Below are 18399 nucleotides of genomic sequence, written 5' to 3' on the forward strand. Positions count from 1 at the left end.
ATCAGTTTTAGGAAATTAATTCATTCTCTTAGTAGATCAAAGGAAAACATGATCATCTCAATAGGTATAGAAAAACCGTTTGATAAAATCGAACATTCATTCCTAATAAAGAAGTTTTATCTTTAAAATTGCTTTTAGGAAAAATTGTGAGATCATCATATAAAAAGTTTCCCCTGAATTCCTTTTCTAGAATTGCTACTGGAAATACTTAATAGTAGATGAAGGACACAGGATTAAGAACATGAAGTGCCGCCTAATCAGGGAGTTAAAACGATTCAATGCGGATAACAAGCTTCTTTTGACTGGTACTCCTTTGCAAAACAACTTATCAGAGCTTTGGTCATTGCTGAACTTTTTGTTGCCAGATGTATTTGATGACTTGAAAAGGTAGGTAAGCGGTTATTTAATTATTTCCTATGTTTTTCTAACTGTCTCAAAATCTGTGCTCATAGTTTAAATTAATTTCTATCTTCTAGGTAGCTGGATTAAAGTGATAGCTTTTGGCCAGTTCTTTGTGGTATATATGTTCTGCTCTTTTTATTTTATTTTTTCCAGTTTTATTGAGAAATAATTGACATATCACTGTATAAGTTTAAGATGTACAGTATGACGGTTTGATTTATATGTATTGTGAAGTGATTACCACAATAGGTTTAGTTAACATCCATCATCTCAAATAGATAAAATGAAAAGAAAAAGTTTTTCTCCTTGTGATGAGAACTCTTAGGATCTACTCTTAACAACTTTCCTATATATCATAGAGCTGTGTTAAGTGTAGTCACCATATTATACATTACATACCTAGTGTTTATTTACTTTATAACCGTTAGTTTGTACATTTTAACCACCTTCCTCCAATTCCCCTTTCCCCAAAAGTATGTTCTACTTTTGACACAAATTATGAGAGGAGATAAATAAAAGATTATTTTAAAGCTTTTATTGCATTGATTAATTAGAGACAAGCTGTTTTATGCTGCCTTAAAAAACTTTTTTTTTTTTTTTTTTTGGCCACACTGCGCGGCTTGCAGGATCTTAACTCCCCAACCAGGGATCGAACCTGGGCCCACAGCAGTGAAAGCCCCAAATGTCTTAACCGCTGGTCTGCCAGGGAATTCCGTGCCTTAACATATTTTTATAAAGCTCCTTATTGTCTTAACTTTGTGAAACACTTTCAGGTGGATTTTTCTCATTATTTTCTCACAAACAAGAGATAGGTTGAAGGGATAGGGGTTGATACATCCCCTGTCTAACACATAAGAAAACCCAAGTGTCAAGTTATTAAAAATATAACTAGTTAATGCCAGAGTCAAAAATATAACCAGAGTCTCCCAGTTTCACCCTCATGCTTTTTACTCTAGAACTGTTTGAATCTTAGCTTATATCATAAAAAGCAAAAATAAACAGTTTTCAGAAAATCATTAGTATACTCAGAATGGAAGAGTAAATAACCTTACCAGACATTAAAAATAATTAACATAGAAGTTTCAAAATCAGGAGGGCAAAATAATTGATTTACACTTACTTTGACATCAGTGAAGGAAGAAAGTTAATTTTATATGGGAGAAGAACTTTTAATGTTTTATTTTGAGAATGTATTCCACCTCTGGTGACCAGATATTAGCCCAAGGCTAGGCTGTCTTAGGGAACATTTATTAAAAGGCAAGATTTCCAGGTCCTATGCATTTCCACTGAGTTAGAACACTGAGGGAGGAGCTGGGAATCTGAATTTATAAAATGTGCCTGAGGTGACGAAATTTTGGAAATATCTGATGTAACTACTGCATTAATGTTGGCATTTTTCCCAATTGTATTTACTGACAATATAGCGTTACTTAGCGTAGACATGCTTATATTTAATAGCTCATGTTAATAGGGTTGTTTTTTTTTAACATTGTGAAGAACTAAGGATATTAATAGATATCATTATCAGGGTACATATATGTTGAATTTTAAAAACACTGTAGTGGGTCACATTTTTACCTAAAGAGAGAGATCTTGTGGTCTTGATATTCAGAGATAGTTTTCATTTCTTTAACTTTATTAAAATGTTTCATAAAATGTGTACCTTAGGATGTGGGGGCAGTCTGGCTGTGACATCTGTCACCCCACTGATCGCTAGGGTTGATCTGGCTGACCTGACTGGCTAGGCCAGTGTCCCCTTCCTCCCATGGGACATGTGCATTCCTCCCGAAGCTACGTGCTTTGTCATAGAGGATAACATTCCCCAATAGAGGAGGACCCATCTCAAGGTCCATTTGTAGGAGAACATGGGATACTCATGCTTCCAAGACTCCAGACATATCCTAATGAAGTCTGCCTTTAAAAAGAGGAAAAAGGGGGGCTTCCCTGGTGGCGCAGTGGTTGAGAGTCCGCCTGCCGATGCAGGGGACACGGGTTCGTGCCCCGGTCTGGGAAGATCCCACATGCCGCGGAGCGGCTGGGACCGTGAGCCATGGCCACTGAGCCTGCGCGACCGGAGCCTGTGCTCTGCAACGGGAGAGGCCACAACAGTGAGAGGCCCGCGTACCGCAAAAAAAAAAGGGGGGGTACTTTAATGTTTATTTGATGTTTATACTCTTGTTAAGATAATATATTTATTGGAATCTAAAAAAAAATGGTTCTGAAGAACCTAGGGGCAGGACAGGAATAAAGATGCAAATGTAGAGAATGGACTTGAGGGCATGGGGAGGGGGAAGGGTAAGCTGGGACGAAGTGAGAGAGAGGCATGGACATATATACACTACCAAATGTAAAATAGATAGCTAGTGGGAAGCAGCTGCATGGCACAGGAAGATCAGCTCAGTGCTTTGTGACCATTTAGAGGGGTGGGATAGGGAGGGTGGGAGGGAGACGCAAGATGGGAGGGGATATGGGGATATATGTATATGTATAGCTGATTCACTTTGTTATAAAGCAGAAGCTAACACACCATTGTAAAGCAATTATACTCTGATAAAGATGTAAAAAAAAAGATAATTATAAATCAGAAAAAATGTTCCCTTTAAGAAAATATCTGCTTCATAATACACAGATTAATACAAAGTTGAAAATGCAGAACATATATCATGTTAATATAACTGATTTATGTGTTAGGTTAACTTGTAATAATTTTTTTATTTTACAGCTTTGAATCTTGGTTTGATATCACTAGTCTTTCTGAAACTGCTGAAGATATTATTGCTAAAGAAAGAGAACAGAATGTATTGCATATGCTGCACCAGGTTTTGACTTTTCTTATTCTGCTTACTAGACTCATAGAATGAAAAAGGAACCCTAGAAATTACCTGTTCAACCCATTGTGGTAGAATTTGAAAAGTGAGCCCCCCCACCCCCAAATTTAACTTACTCTCCTGCCCTTTTCCCTCCCCTAGAGGTCTCATGCTGTTAAAGCAAAAGTAAAGTGCTTTTTAAAATTTTGTCCTTTTCACGTATACTCATTTTACCCCTAATGGTTACTGACATGTTTGTCAGCCAAAAATGAAAATTTTTATGCAATGTTTGCCAATAATAGTTGCATAATTTACTTACTTGTATGATCCATTCTACTGTTTTCTACAAACTCCATCTATCCTTTTTTTTTTTTTTTTTTTTTTGCGTACGCGGGCCTCTCACTGCTGTGGCCTCTCCCATTGCGGAGCACAGGCTCCGGACGCGCAGGCTCAGCGGCCATGGCTCACAGGCCCAGCCGCTCTGCGGCATGTGGGATCCTCCCAGACCGGGGCACGAACCCGTGTCCCCTGCATCGGCAGGCAGACTCTCAACCACTGCACCACCAGGGAAGCCCTATCCTATCTATTTTTAAACAAACATAATCTTTCAAAAGTCTCCTAGTTTTCATATGTGGGCCTGAAAAGCTTCTCAATTGTGCTTTGACAATTTTATTCAAAATGTTTTGAAAAAGTTTTTTTGACTTTGAAGTGAGATAGTACGTAAATCAAAGTAAAAATAATACTCCAAATCTTACTTCCCCAAATCATTTGCATGTTTTTTCTGATACTTGCCTGTAGGTATATTTGTGTCTGGGCCGCTGTCTACAGATACTTTTTTCTTAAACTACTGGTAATGTTCTCTCTTTCTCTGGAAAATTAAAGTCTCTCTATGCTTGGCTCTATACCTTTGAGGTATTTAAGTACAGAGCCCTAATCTATATGTAAATTAATTACTAATTTAAAGGGAAGGCTATAAAGGATATAAAATGATTTTTTTAAGTTGACTTTCTTTTAAAAACCTAAGTAGTTTAATAATGATATAATTATCTATTGCTTCTCTGTTTTATAAATGTGGAAATCTCTTGTCATCACAGCTGATGAAGGAGAGTAGTTTTAAGTCTGAAGTTTTAGAACTTATAGAAGGAAACTTTTCATGCCTACTTTTCTGGATCAGTTGATTTTTTGGTTTTCTACTAATTCGAAACCTCACTTTTAAAAACTGTGGGCTATAACTTTATCCCTAAGAAGTACAGATATCACCTTCTTATTTCAGCTTTTTAAAATATTCAAGTTATACTAGAAGTTTTGAAAAATTAAGTTGTGAAATGTTACAGATAAACGCTATGAGTTTGTCATGTGGTGGTTTTTGGTCTGGAAAATTTCAAGGAAATATTTTATATCACCTTTTGAGATGTGATAGTTTTATATAGGAAGAAAAGAGGAAGAAGGGGTAAAAGGGTATTTGGGGAGAGTATTCCTTGAAAATACAAAAATGTTTAATATTTATATATGTTTATTCATGTTTAAATTTTAGATTTTAACACCTTTCTTATTGAGAAGACTAAAATCTGATGTTGCCCTTGAAGTTCCTCCTAAACGAGAAGTAGTTGTTTATGCACCACTTTCAAAGAAACAAGAAATCTTTTACACAGCCATTGTGAACCGTACAATTGCAAACATGTTTGGATCCAGCGAGGTAGAGTGTGGATTTGAAATAACCTACCTGTAAATGACAGTTGGCATAGAAAATTTCATGGTTGATTTCAGTCTTATATAAGGCTCATCACCTGTTTTCATGACTTGTTGAGGGTGAATTTCTAACTGGAGTATAAGGCATAAGGCCAATAGCAAAAATTGTCTCCTAGTAATTCTGTGGTTCTACTAAAATTCAAGTGATGGTTCCTGCATTGATTGCTTTATAGTCATCTGAAATACTGTCTGGGGACGGATTTGGAAATACATTTGAACAAGCACACAATATACTAAGGGCTTGCCAACTAGACCAGTCACCCCAAATATACAATCCCTTTACAGCAGGTTGTTGGTAGCCAAAAAATTTAATAAAATCCTCTATTTGAAAGAAATATCTTTTTTAGTTACCCACCATATTACAAGAAATTGAATTGGAATGTGATTATCTTATAACTGAAGATTAGAAGACCCTTAAATTTTGTTCAGATGTCCAGATTTTTGACTGTTTGCCATGGACCTGTGTATTTCTTTTCAAAGTATTTATGATTACGCATTTCTGTTTTTGTACAACCATTAAACTGTATCCCATTTTCTTCTTTGTTGTTGTTTTGCGGTACACGGTCCTCTACTGTTGTGGCCTCTCCCGTTGCGGAGCACAAGCTCCGGACGCGCAGGCTCAGCAGCCATGGGTCACGGGCCCAGCCGCTCTGCGGCATGTGGGATCTTTCCCCGACCGGGGCACGAACCTGTGTGCCCTGCATCGGTAGGCGGACTCTCAACCACTGTACCACCAGGGAAGCCCTCATTTTCATTTTAATTAAAGGGAATCTCTGGCTTTTTAACTGTTAGAAAATTAAAGTAGTTGTCTATTGGAAGGAATTTCATTGCAGTATTATACCAATCCAAAAAAATAACCTCTGTAGTGCAGATATGTGGAGCTTCATTTCAGCCCAAAGCTATTAAATTCCTTTATATAAGTTCAGAAGTTTTATCCATCCTTAATTTTTTCCACTGATATGAATGCATTAACTCTGATTCCAGATATTGTCATCAGTGTTAAAACAATTAAATTTCCCAGGATAAAATTTACATTTGGCTATAGTTTATGGATCCTTGATTTTCTGCCTTTGGAAATTATTAAACTTGATGATGACAGACAAAATTATTTTTTTCTTTATATGTTAAAACATTTTGTACATAAAAATATTATATACCCTACTTTGTGTGTGTGTGTGTGTGTGTATAGAATTTAAGAGTATAGCTTTTTTTAACATTCTTTTTAACATCTTTATTGGAGTATAATTGCTTTACAATGGTGTGTTAGTTTCTGCTGTATAACAAAGTGAATCAGCTATATGTATACATCTATCCCCATATCCCCTCCCTCTTGCGTCTCCCTCCCACCCTCCCTATCCCACCCCTTTAGGTGGTCACAAAGCACCAAGCTGATCTCCCTGTGCTATGCAGCTGCTTCCCACTACATTTTGTAGTGTATATATGTCAATGCTACTCTCTCACTTCGTCCCAGCTTACCCTTCCCCCTCCCCGTGTCCTCAAGTCCATTCTCTACGTCTGCGTCTTTATTCCTGTCCTGCCCCTAGGTTCATCAGAACCTTTTTTTTTTTTTAAGATTCCATATATATTTGTGTTAGCATATGGTATTTGTTTTTCTCTTTCTGACTTACCTTACTCTGTGTGACAGACTCTAGGTCCATCCACTTCACTACAAATAACTAAGAGTATATATATATAGCTTTTTAAAAAGATATTTCTTTAATTTATTGTTTTAGAAAGAAACAGTTGAGCTGAGTCCCACTGGACGACCAAAACGGCGAACTAGAAAGTCAATAGATTACAGCAAAATAGATGATTTCCCTAATGAATTGGAAAAACTGATCAGCCAGATACAGCCAGAGGTAGACCGAGAAAGGTGTGAGTTTAAAAATAAATTTAAGTATTCTTTAAACTGTGATTTTTTTTTTTTAATGTCTCATTCATGGATTCTATATTTTGTGCAGAGCTGTTGTGGAAACAAGTATCCCTATAGAATCTGAAGTTAATCTGAAGCTGCAGAATATAATGATGCTACTTCGCAAGTGCTGTAATCATCCATATTTGATTGAGTACCCTATAGACCCGGTCACACAAGAGTTTAAGGTGAATACTATTTAATAATATACTGTTTTGATGTCTGTAACTTTTTATGTTGGGTGAAAGTGTCATTTTTTTTTATTATTACTTACAGTAAATACTGTTATATGAAGATTGTCTTCTCCCCCCAAATTCAGAGAACTTTATGAATGTTAGAAAAAAGGTGGTTTTCTATATGTAAGCTAACTAATATTTTTATTTATATATTTCATGTAAACAGCTAGGAATCCTCCTAAATTTAGAGTGATATTGGAAATATAAGTTTTTAAGTAACACAGTTGATTTCCACTCTGTGTTTTAGTTGCTGTCTATTTTGGAGATTGTTGTCACCTTCTCAGTATTCCTTTTAATTAGTATTCAGCTTGTCAAAATCAGTCGGGCTGCTCATTGTTTAAATCTCAACAGATAGCCACAGAAGAGAGCAAAAAGTTATGTTGATTTGTGGGCTTTCAGATTAATTGAATGAAATTGCTTTCTTTGGCAGTTGATGGAAAAACAACCTAGTAGTAAAGGAAATCAGTTCTCAGTAACCCTCAATAACCCTGTTTTGTACTAGTTTACAGCAGGGTTCCTTACCCTTGTCAATATTGACATTTTGGGCCAGATAATTCTTTGTTAAGGAAGTGCTGTCTTGTGGACTATAGGCCATTTGTCCAGCATCTCTAGCCTGTAGCCACTAGATGCCAAAATATTTCCCTCCCCCAGTTGTGTCAACGTGTAAAGTATCTTCCAGACACTGCCAAATATACGCTGGGGGTGGAAGGCAAAACTGCCCCTATTTGAGAACCAGTGTTTTAAAGCTTTTCATTGAGTAAGGAAGAAGATAATCTCTGAAGGTAATTAATATTCACCAGAAGGTTAAAAATTTCATTTTGGATACTTAGGTTGCTTATAAGCTCTTATACTTTCTTTAATTTCTACTGAGAGCTTTAGCAGTAATTTTCATATGCATTTGGTTGAAAGTGTACTCAGTTATAAAGAATAAACCTCAACATTAAGTAAGTTTGAACTTAATGTTCTGTTATACAAAGTTTTGGGGAGAGGTGTGGGGAGGATAGATTATACACTTAAACTGAATTTTGTTTTTTGTGAAATCATTGGTTTTAAATTGTAGAGTTTGTCTTTCCTTGAGTATGTCTTTCCTTTTCCTTTTTTATCTTCTGATAAGAAAGATCAAATAACAAGGTCAATTTAAAAAGTTTTATAGGGACTTAATTTGTCATTGAAAATTAAACTGTTAACATGGTTTTTATTTTAACAAAAACAGATTATTAGTAGTTGTTGTGACAATTTCTTTTTTCCTTTCTTTCCCCACTTTTAAGATTGATGAAGAGTTGGTAACAAATTCTGGGAAATTCTTAATTTTGGATCGAATGCTGCCAGAACTAAAAACCAGAGGTCATAAGGTATGGTACTTTTGATTGGATTTTTGGTTGTTTAATTATTCTTCATTAATCAGTATAGATACTAAGATATATTTAAATTTCAGGTGCTGCTTTTTTCACAAATGACAAGAATGTTGGACATTTTGATAGATTACTGTCACTTTAGAAATTTCAACTTCAGCAGGCTTGATGGATCCATGTCTTATTCAGAGAGAGAAAAAAATGTAAGACTGCTTATGTTATACATACTTAATTCTTTTTTGTAACTCCTGTCTTGATTTCTGAAGTAATGTTCAAAATTGACCTAGGGACTTCCCTGGCAGTCCAGTTAAGACTCTGCACTTCCACTGCAGGGGGCACAGGTTCAATTGGGGAACTAAGATCCCACATCGCGCATGGCACGGCCCAAAAAAAAAAAAAGGGACCTACATCCTAGGGCCTCTGGTTTATTGCCACAACTTAGGCAATAGGCATGATCATGATTTTTTTGTTTTATGGGAGTTGAGTCTGATAATTTTATCTCTTTCCACCAAATTGGTCATTTTCAACTTTATGGCTGCTGTGGCTTTCAGTATTTATTTATCCCACATCAAAAGTCCTGTGGATGGGGGCTTCCCTGGTGGCGCAGTGGTTGAGAGTCCGCCTGCCCATGCAGGGGACACGGGTTCGTGCCCCGGTCCGGGAAGATCCCGCATGCCGCGGAGCGGCTGGGCCCGTGAGCCATGGCTGCTGAGCCTGTGCGTGCGGAGCCTGTGCTCTGCAACGGGAGAGGCCACAACAGTGAGAGGCCCGCGTACCGCAAAAAAAAAAAAAAAAAAGTCCTGTGGATGCTTAAGAGCTCACACCCAGCTTGAAGAATGCTGGCTTATTATTATCCCTTGGGACACCACTGCCCTCCCCTTTCCTTTGCTGGTAAACAAACGGTTATAAGATAGCTGCTTAATATGCAGCTCTATATCCACATTCCAGGCAGGAACAGTTTCTTTCTTTCTTATTTCCTTATGTTTACATCCCTTTTGCTTTTAGATGCACAGCTTCAACACAGATCCAGATGTGTTTATCTTTTTAGTGAGTACACGAGCTGGTGGTCTGGGCATTAATTTGACTGCAGCAGATACTGTTATCATTTATGATAGTGATTGGGTAAGTTGGAAGTGTAGCAATACACTGATTATATTTCCATTCTGAACTTTTAATCTTTCATTGTACACTTTGTAATTTCATTTTTCTGTTTTGAAATGGTATCCACTTTAAGATGAAAATCATTTCTTTGTCAAGTGTCCAGTGTGTAAAGACTTGAACCTACTTTATCATTGAAGTCACTCTAGCAGTCTAAATTGAGTTAAGGCACTTAAACAGTACCTTAACTCAATTTTAATCAGATTCTTTTTAAACAAAGATTCTGATTGGATCATGCTTATTGACTTTACCCACATAGTATGAGTTTAAATAATTTTAACCTTAAGCTGTTAAATGTTATTTTTCTTTTTAACTTGAAGAACCCCCAGTCTGATCTTCAGGCCCAGGATAGATGTCATAGAATTGGTCAGACAAAGCCAGTTGTTGTATATCGTCTTGTTACAGCAAATACTATTGATCAGAAAATTGTGGAAAGAGCAGCTGCTAAAAGAAAACTGGAAAAGTTGATCATCCACAAAAGTAAATAACATTTTGTAGTACTTTCTCGCTTAAGTTGTCTGTTGTGTGTTGTGAATTTTTGTTATTGTTGTTACTTTCTTTATAAAAGAAATAGGGGCTTCCCTGGTGGCGCAGTGGTTGAGAGTCTGCCTGCCGATGCAGGGGACATGGGTTCGTGCCCCAGTCTGGGAAGATCCTGCATGCCGCGGAGCAGCTGGGCCAGTGAGCCATGGCCGCTGAGCCTGCACATCCGGAGCCTGTGCTCCGCAACGGGAGAGGCCACAACAGTGAGAGGCCCGCATACTGCAAAAAAAAAAAAAAGAAAAAAGAAAAGAAAAGAAATCAGTGCAGGATTTAAATAGGCAGTGGGGAATTTGGAGCTGTGAAGACCTAAGCTGGGTTGGTGTGACCATAGACATAATGAAAAATACTAGTGTCTAAAATGAGGAGCAATGGGGCAGTGAAGAGTATCAAGTATACTTTTAAAGTGCCATATCTTAAACTGTCATGGAGATTGACCTGATGTTACTGATTATTCTTTTTTCATTAAAGAAAAAGAAACTTTTTATTGAAGTATAGTTGATTTCTAATATTATATTAGTTTCAGGTGTACAACATAGTGATTCACAATTTTTATAGCTTATACTCCATTTAAAGTTATTAAAAAATAATGATTGTATTTTTATAAAGTCATTATCTGTGCTGTACAATATTTCCTTATTGCTTATTTATTTTATACATAGCAGTTTATATCTCTTAATCCTCTGCCCCTACCTTGCCCCCACTTCTCCCCACTAACCACGAATTTTTTTCCTATATCTCTGAGTCTGTTTTGTTATTCATCTGTTTTATTTTTTAGATTCCACATATAATTGATAACATACAGTATTTGTCTTTCTCTGTCTGACTTATTTCACTAAGCATAATCTCTAGGTTCATGCACGTTTCAAATGGCAGAATTTCATTCTTATTTATGACGAATAATATTCCATTTTGTATTTTTCTTTAACCATTCATCTTTACCCATTCATCTGTTGATGGACACTTAGGTTGTTTCCATATCTTGGCTATTGTAAATAATGCTGCTGTGAACATTGGGATGCAAGTATCTTTTCAAATTATTATTTTTGTTTTCTTTGGATATATACCCAGGAGTGGAATTGCTGGATCATATGGTAGTTCTATTTTTAGTTTTTTTGAGGAACCTTCGTACTGTTTTCCCACCATTCCTACCAACAGCATACTAGGGTTCCCTTTTCTCCACATCGTTGCCAACGTTTGTTATTTGTAGACTTTTTGATGATAGCCATTCTGACAGGTGTGAAGTGATATCTCATTGTGGTTTTGATTTGTATTTCTCTGATGGATGGCGATATTGAGCATCTTTTCATGTGCCTGTTGGCCGTGTATAGATGTTCTTTGGAAAAATGTCTATTCAGGTCTGCCAGTTTTTTAATCAGTTGTTTAGGGTTTTTGATATTGAGTTGTATGAGCTGTTTATAATATTTTGGATATTAAGCCCTTATCAGACATAGAGTTTGCAAATATTTCTTCCCATTCAGTAGGTTGCCTTCTCATTTTATTGATGGTTTCCTTACTGTACAAAACATTTATGTCTGACTAGGTTACATTTGTTTATTTTTTTTGCTTTTGTTTCCCTTGCCTGAGGAGACAGATCTAAAAAATACTGCTAGGATCAATGTCAAAGAATATATTGCCTGTAGTTTCTTGTAGGAGTTTTATGGTTTCAGGTCTTAGTTTAGGTCTTTAATTCATTTTGAGTTTATTTTTGTTTATGGTGTGAGAAAATGTGCTAGTTTCATTCTTTTATATGTAGCTATCCAGTTTTTTGAAGAGACTGTCTTGTCTTCATTGTATGTTTTGCCTACTTTTCATAGATTATTTGAACATAAGTGCTGTTGGTTTATTTCTGTGCTCTCTATTCTGTTCCATTGATCTATGTGTGTGTGTTTATGCAAGTACCATGCTGTTTTGATTACTGTAGCTTTGTAGCATAGTCTGAAGTCAGGGAGCGTGATTCCTCCAGCTTTGGTCTTTTTTCTCAAGATTGCTTTTGTTTTGGAGAGGTCTTTTGTGGTTCCATACAAATGTTGGGATTACTTGTCCAGTTTTGTGAAAAATGCCATGGGTATTTTGGTAGAGATTGCATGAAATCTGTAGATTGCTTTGGGTAGTATGGACATTTTAACAATATTAATTCTTCCAATGCTTCTTTCACCTCCTTAGTTAAGTTTACTCTTAGATATTTCATTCTTGATGGGATTGTTTTTTTACTTCTGCTTTCTGATAGTTAATTATTAGTGTATAGAAATGCAACAGATTTCTGTATATTAATCTTGTATCCTGCAACTTTGCTGAATTCATTTATTAGCTCTAACAGTTTTTTGTGGAGACTTTAGTTTTTTTCTTGATATAGTATTGTGTCATCTGCAAATAGTGATAGTTGTACTTCTTCCCTTCCAATTTGGATGCCTTTTATTTCTTTTTCTTGTCTGATTGCTGAGGCTGGAACTTCGATACTGTGTCAATAGAAGTGACGAGAGTAGCCATCCTTGTCTTGCTCCTGATTTTCTAGGAAAAGCTTTCAGCTTTTCACTGTTGAGTATGATGTTATTGTTAATGTCTATCCTTTTTTTAAAATAAATTTATTTATTTTATTTATTTATTTTTGGCTGTGCTGGGTCTTAGTTGCTGCGTGTGGGCTTTCTCTAGTTGCGGCGAGCAAGGGCTACTCTTTGTTGAGGTGCACAGGCTTCTCAATGCGGTGGCTTCTCTTGTTGCGGAGCACAGGCTCTAGGCGCGGGCTTCAGTAGTTGTGGCTTGTGGGCTCTAGAGCACAGGCTCAGTAGTTGTGGCGTATGGGCTTAGTTGCTCCGCGGCATGTGGGATCTTCCCAGACCAGGGCTCAAATCAGTGTCCCTTGCATTGGCAGGTGGATTCTTAGCCACTGCACCATCAGGGAAGCCACTACTATTTATTCTTTTTTTTTTTTTTTTTTTGTGGTATGCGGGCCTCTCACTGCTGTGGCCTCTGCTGTTGCGGAGCACAGGCTCCGGATGCACAGGCTCAGTGGCCACGGCTCACGGGCCCAGCCGCTCCACAGCATCTTCCCGGACCAGGGCATGAACCCGTGTCCCCTGCATCGGCAGGCGGACTCTCAACCACTGCGCCACCAGGGAAGCCCTACTGTTTATTCTTGATAAGAGATTTGTGTGCCAAAATGCTTTAAGAAAACTTCCAAGCCTCTTCTTGCAAGTAAAATATATTAAATATTAGAATATTAAAGGTATATTGAAGTAGTGCTACAATAAAATCTGTTTACTTTGTTGAACCCACTATTTCAGAAATATTTGACTCCAGTATGCCCTTTTCATAGTTTCAATAATAGAATATTAAAAACACAGTATTTTTTTTTTAATCTAGAAAAGATTTTGAGGATAGGGAAAGTGAAGTGGGTGAGGCATTGGCATTTTATGTTCTGTTCCCTGGTATTCCTTGGAGTTCTGCTTTTATTTATTCAATATAAAATTCTGTTTGGATAAATGGCTTGATGGCTGCCTTAAGAAAAGCTGAAAATCATCTTATATAAGTTTTGAAGCCTAGAAAAATCATAATGTTGAAAATTGCTATCAATTTATTTTATGCTACTTTTCTACTTGCAAATACCTTCTCCAGTATATCTGATTTTGAGGGAAATTGTGGATTAGGCTTTAGACCTCTTTGATTTGATGGAGCATTCAGATTGCAGTTAGAATTTCCATTGGAGGAAAAAGGAACTTGGTCCTAATAAGATGTTGTGCAAATTAAAATTTTTTCACCTGTGCTGCTTTTAGCGATTTGAATTATGAAATAAATTCTGTTTTGTTTTGAATTTAGTTTAAATTAGGTACAGTTTATAGTTTTACTTCCCCAAGTTTTACTTTTACTAATTTTAGAGATTAATCTCAGAGAACAATTTGAAAGGAATTTTTAAAATGCTGACAGTGTTTTATTGAGGTGTTCTATACATACAGTAAAATTCCCAGCTAAGTGTACAGCTTGATGCCTATAACAAGTGTATATACTCGATTAATTATTATCCAGACCGAGGTAGTGAACATTTCCAACATCCGAGAAAGTTTCCCTTCTAGTCATTTCTGAGGCTCCCTTGCTCCTCACTAGAAGGCAACCACTATTCCAATTTTTGTCATATAGGTTAGTTTTTCCTTTAACTTCATACCTGGATTCATTTGTATGTATTCTTTTTTTGCCTAGCTACTTAATATTCGACATATTTTGAGATTCATATATGTTGTGTGTGTTAGAAGTTTGCGATTTAAACAAAAAAATTGCTGAGTAATTCATCCATTCTTTTGTTGATGTTTGAATTGTTTACAGATTTTGGTTCTTATGCATAAGCTCCTCTTATACAAATATTTATGGTCATATGTATGTATTTGTTCTTGGTCTTAGAGTGGGTGTATGTTTAGCTATAGAAAACTACCAAACTTTTCCCCAACCATTTTACACTCCCACCAACAAAATATGATTAATTGCAGTTGCTTTTCTTTTTTTTACCAACACTTGGTTTGTCTGTCCTTTTTAATGTAAGGCATTCTAATTGGTTTGTAATGTATTGTATTTTGGTTTTAAAGGCAATTTTGAGTGTTTTGAATTTCTTGAAATTTTTTTCTAGATCATTTCAAAGGTGGTCAATCTGGATTAAATCAATCTAAGAACTTTTTAGACCCTAAGGAATTAATGGAATTATTAAAATCTAGAGATTATGAAAGGTAAGATTATTTTAATTTTAGAAAAATATAATGCATAGTTTTGATTTATCATATAGATGTGAATATCTTGTTTCCTTACAGGGAAGTAAAAGGATCAAGAGAGAAGGTCATTAGTGATAAAGATCTGGAGTTGTTGTTAGATCGAAGTGATCTCCTTGGTAAGTATCTCTCATGGTTTTACTTATTATTTTTACAGAAACTTTGAAACATATACATAAGTAGAGAGAATAGTATAATATACCTCTGTGGATAATTCATTCTGCCATTAATAGTTTACAACATTTAGCCAATTTTATTTCATTGCCATTTTCTTTAGTCAGAGTGTTAAACTCATGACATTTTACCCATAGCCACTTTCTTAGGCATCTTTTACTGAGAAGAACATGCTTTTAAACATAGTCACTATGTCATTATTACATTTAAGAGAGTTGGTCCTGAAACCTTAGTATCAGCTAATACCCAGTTCATATCCAGATTTCTCCAGTTGTCTCAAATCTTTTTACGGTTTGAATCAGGATCCAAATTTCATTGTTTGCTATATCTCTTTTCTTCTATATCACCCTCCTCACTTTTGTTTTTCCATGCCATCGATTTGTTGGAAAAACTGGGTTATTTGTCCAGTAAAATGACCTGCATTCCGGAATTGGCCGACTCCTCCCCCCCTTACCCATTGTTCTTTTTTTTTTTTAGTAAATTTTTTTATTTTTATTTATTTTTGGCTGCATTGGGTCTTTGTTGCTGTGCACGGGCTTTCTCTAGTTGCAGCGAGCGAGTGCTACTCTTTGTTGCGGAGCACAGGCTCTAGGCGCTCGGGCTTAGTAGTTGTGGCTCGTGGGTTCTAGAGTGCAGGCTCAGTAGTTGTGGTGCACGGGCTTAGTTGCTCCGCGGCATGTGGGATCTTCCCAGACCAGGGCTTGAACCCGCGTCCCCTGCGTTGGCAGGCGGATTCTTAACCACTGCGCCACCAAGGAAGTCCAGGAAAAGGATTCTTTTTTTTTTTTTGCGGTACGCGGGCCTCTCACCGTTGTGGCCTCTCCCATTGCGGAGCACAGGCTCCGGACACACAGGCTCAGCAGACATGGCTCACAGGCCCAGCCGCTCCGCAGCATGAGGGATCCTCCCGGACCGGGGCACGAACCTGCGTCCCCTGCATCGGCAGCATTGGCAGGCGGACTCTCAACCACTGCACCACCAGGGAAGCCCCAGGAAAAGGATTCTTAAACAGGATACAAAACTCTCAAACTAAATGAAGAGATGAATAGATTTTATTAATTTAAAGACTTCTGTAAAAACAAACAATACCGTAAACAGATAAGAGATAAACTACAAATATTTGCAGCACACGGCGGCACACAGGAGATGTTTATCGTATATAAATAACTAAATATCAACAAGAAAACTGGACAGCTTAAGAGCAGACGATTACCAGGAGAGAAAGAAACAGCCAGCGAACATAAAAAGATGTTTCAATCTCCCTAGGAATCAGAGAATGCAAATTAAAACCAGTAGTGCTTTCATTCCAATAGCTATCATATTGACAAAAATGCAAAAGATAGATTTCATATTAGCTATGGGAGTGTATAAAGATATATTTTCATGATGTTTTGCTTTCCTGCTTTTAAACTAACCATAATTGGACTTTTTAAAAAATATCTCTGAGAACATAATTCAGATTGGTGTTGTTTATTGCTATGTATCAGTATATCTTAAATACAGCAGAAGTGATTTTGATTAGCAAACTGCTGTTTCAGTTTGTTTGTTCCCTGGAGGCCAGTTCTAGTTTTAATAAGAGGAGTGTACTTTCTTTCTAAAGTGGCCCACATTTCTGTGGATTTTAAAATTTTGGACAGATGACTCACTTCTCATAAAAACATAGTGGACCTCTCTTTTAAGATTTCTTTTTAAGTTCTTATACTTAAAAAAAAAAAACTTGTTTATATATTTTTCTCTTAGATCAAATGAATGCCTCAGGACCAATTAAAGAGAAGATGGGGATTTTCAAGATACTAGAAAATTCTGAAGATTCCAGTCCCGAATGTTTGTTTTAAACTGGAGCTAAAAGAATGTCTTTAAAAAGTTCTTGTTTACATCTGGTGATCTGTATTGGTGTTAAAATCCAGATTTTTCACTCTACTTCCTTGATTATATCAGTTTACGTAATATAACTTGTACCATTGCATACGTTTCTGAGCCTTATTAAGAGCAAAGATATATTCATAGTAAGTTTCAGTTACTTTTTCGGACTCGATAGTACTCCTGGGTATAGGCTGTTGTGTCCTTAACCACTGCCAGATTTATACAGTCTTCCTGTGGAAGTTTAATGTCTTTCCCCCACCCTCCTTTTTAGCAATACAGTTCATGAGTTTTTGGTACTTCAGTTATGGAGTAGGCTTTGGATGGGGGAAAGATTGGGATTATACTGTCTATTGTTGAAATAAGAAATGGTTTGATTTTTTAGGGTCTCTTTCTATAAAATAGTTTGCCAAATAAATGTTTGTTATAAGATGATCTCATCAGATTATTTTTTCAGATAAATAATGGCTCAGGTGAAATACTAGCAGACGTCTTGACTGGCATTGTGATTCAACATTATGGTAACTCTTGTTTCATTCATTAGTACTATACACATATGTCATATAAAGATTTCAACTGGACCTTGGATCAATGCAGAGAAGGCTCTGGAAGAAATTATAGGTTCTTGACAAAAGACCAGAAATTGGAAGTGGCAGTGTACCATGCAAAACAAGAACAGAACAAGAGAAAAGGGACCCTGAAAATATATAGCAGGGAGGGGTTAAAATAAGACTTAGGAATATAAGTAACACAAGATCCATAACAGAGGAGCAAAATGGGAACCATTTAGGCCCTGTATGTATATGAAAACTGAATTCTCCCTGAACCATACATTTTTGTGGAGGTTGTTATTCTTGCTGCCATGTATATTCAAATGTAGATGAGATTCTCTCTGCCTTAGGGTAATGGAACCTAGGACTCAGAAGAAAAACTATTTTAAGAGAATATTCAGCCAAAAGAAAGAATAGACTAGAGTGGATTTTTTTCAAAGTGGAAATGTTTACCAGTCGCTGACAAATCATCATCGTAACCTTAGTTGGTTGCTTAGTAGTCATACTAAGTTTTCCTAATCCATTCTCTTACATTGAGCTCAAATGATTATTTCATGGGTTTATTTCTGTCCTTAACATATCTAATACCTCCTCCCTCTGGGCTTGCTCCCTGTCCACAGAGAAAATAAAAATGATCAGAAAAGAACTTGCCACCACTGCATCTGTAAACCTACCAGCATCTGTGCCCATGTATCGTTTACTTTTATGGATATAGTCTGTCCTAGCTAGAGCCAACAGAAAGGCCCCATTTCTTGTTTTACAGCAAACTCCTTGAAACAAGTCTATATTCACTGACTTGTTTTGCTTCCATTTTTTTCCTAAACCCATTCCAGTCAGATTTTTAAAGTCTCCAGTGACCTCTAGGACCTCATTTACTTGATCTTTCAGCAGCATTTCACATAGTTGT

General features: G+C 36.6%; 1 protein-coding gene across 3 annotated transcripts in view; it reads left to right on the forward strand.

Annotated features, from left to right (window-relative positions):
* HELLS (helicase, lymphoid specific) overlaps positions 1-17045 on the forward strand; it is a 40342-nt gene extending 23297 nt beyond the window's left edge. For 2 of the 3 annotated variants that reach the window (XM_060125402.1, XM_060125404.1), the window contains 12 exons: positions 191-387; positions 3125-3221; positions 4744-4905; positions 6692-6831; positions 6920-7058; positions 8375-8458; positions 8542-8661; positions 9464-9580; positions 9937-10096; positions 14772-14868; positions 14950-15026; positions 16822-17045. In XM_060125402.1, coding sequence (XP_059981385.1) covers positions 191-387; positions 3125-3221; positions 4744-4905; positions 6692-6831; positions 6920-7058; positions 8375-8458; positions 8542-8661; positions 9464-9580; positions 9937-10096; positions 14772-14868; positions 14950-15026; positions 16822-16916 — 1485 coding nt within the window. In that variant the 3' untranslated portion in view covers positions 16917-17045. The remainder of the gene's footprint in view (positions 1-190; positions 388-3124; positions 3222-4743; positions 4906-6691; positions 6832-6919; positions 7059-8374; positions 8459-8541; positions 8662-9463; positions 9581-9936; positions 10097-14771; positions 14869-14949; positions 15027-16821) is intronic. The other variant, XM_060125403.1, reaches the window with a different exon arrangement.
* Positions 17046-18399: the final 1354 nt, after the last annotated feature.

Source organism: Lagenorhynchus albirostris, chromosome 16, assembly GCF_949774975.1.
Source record: "Lagenorhynchus albirostris chromosome 16, mLagAlb1.1, whole genome shotgun sequence".
Classification (NCBI taxonomy): Eukaryota; Metazoa; Chordata; class Mammalia; order Artiodactyla; family Delphinidae; genus Lagenorhynchus; species Lagenorhynchus albirostris.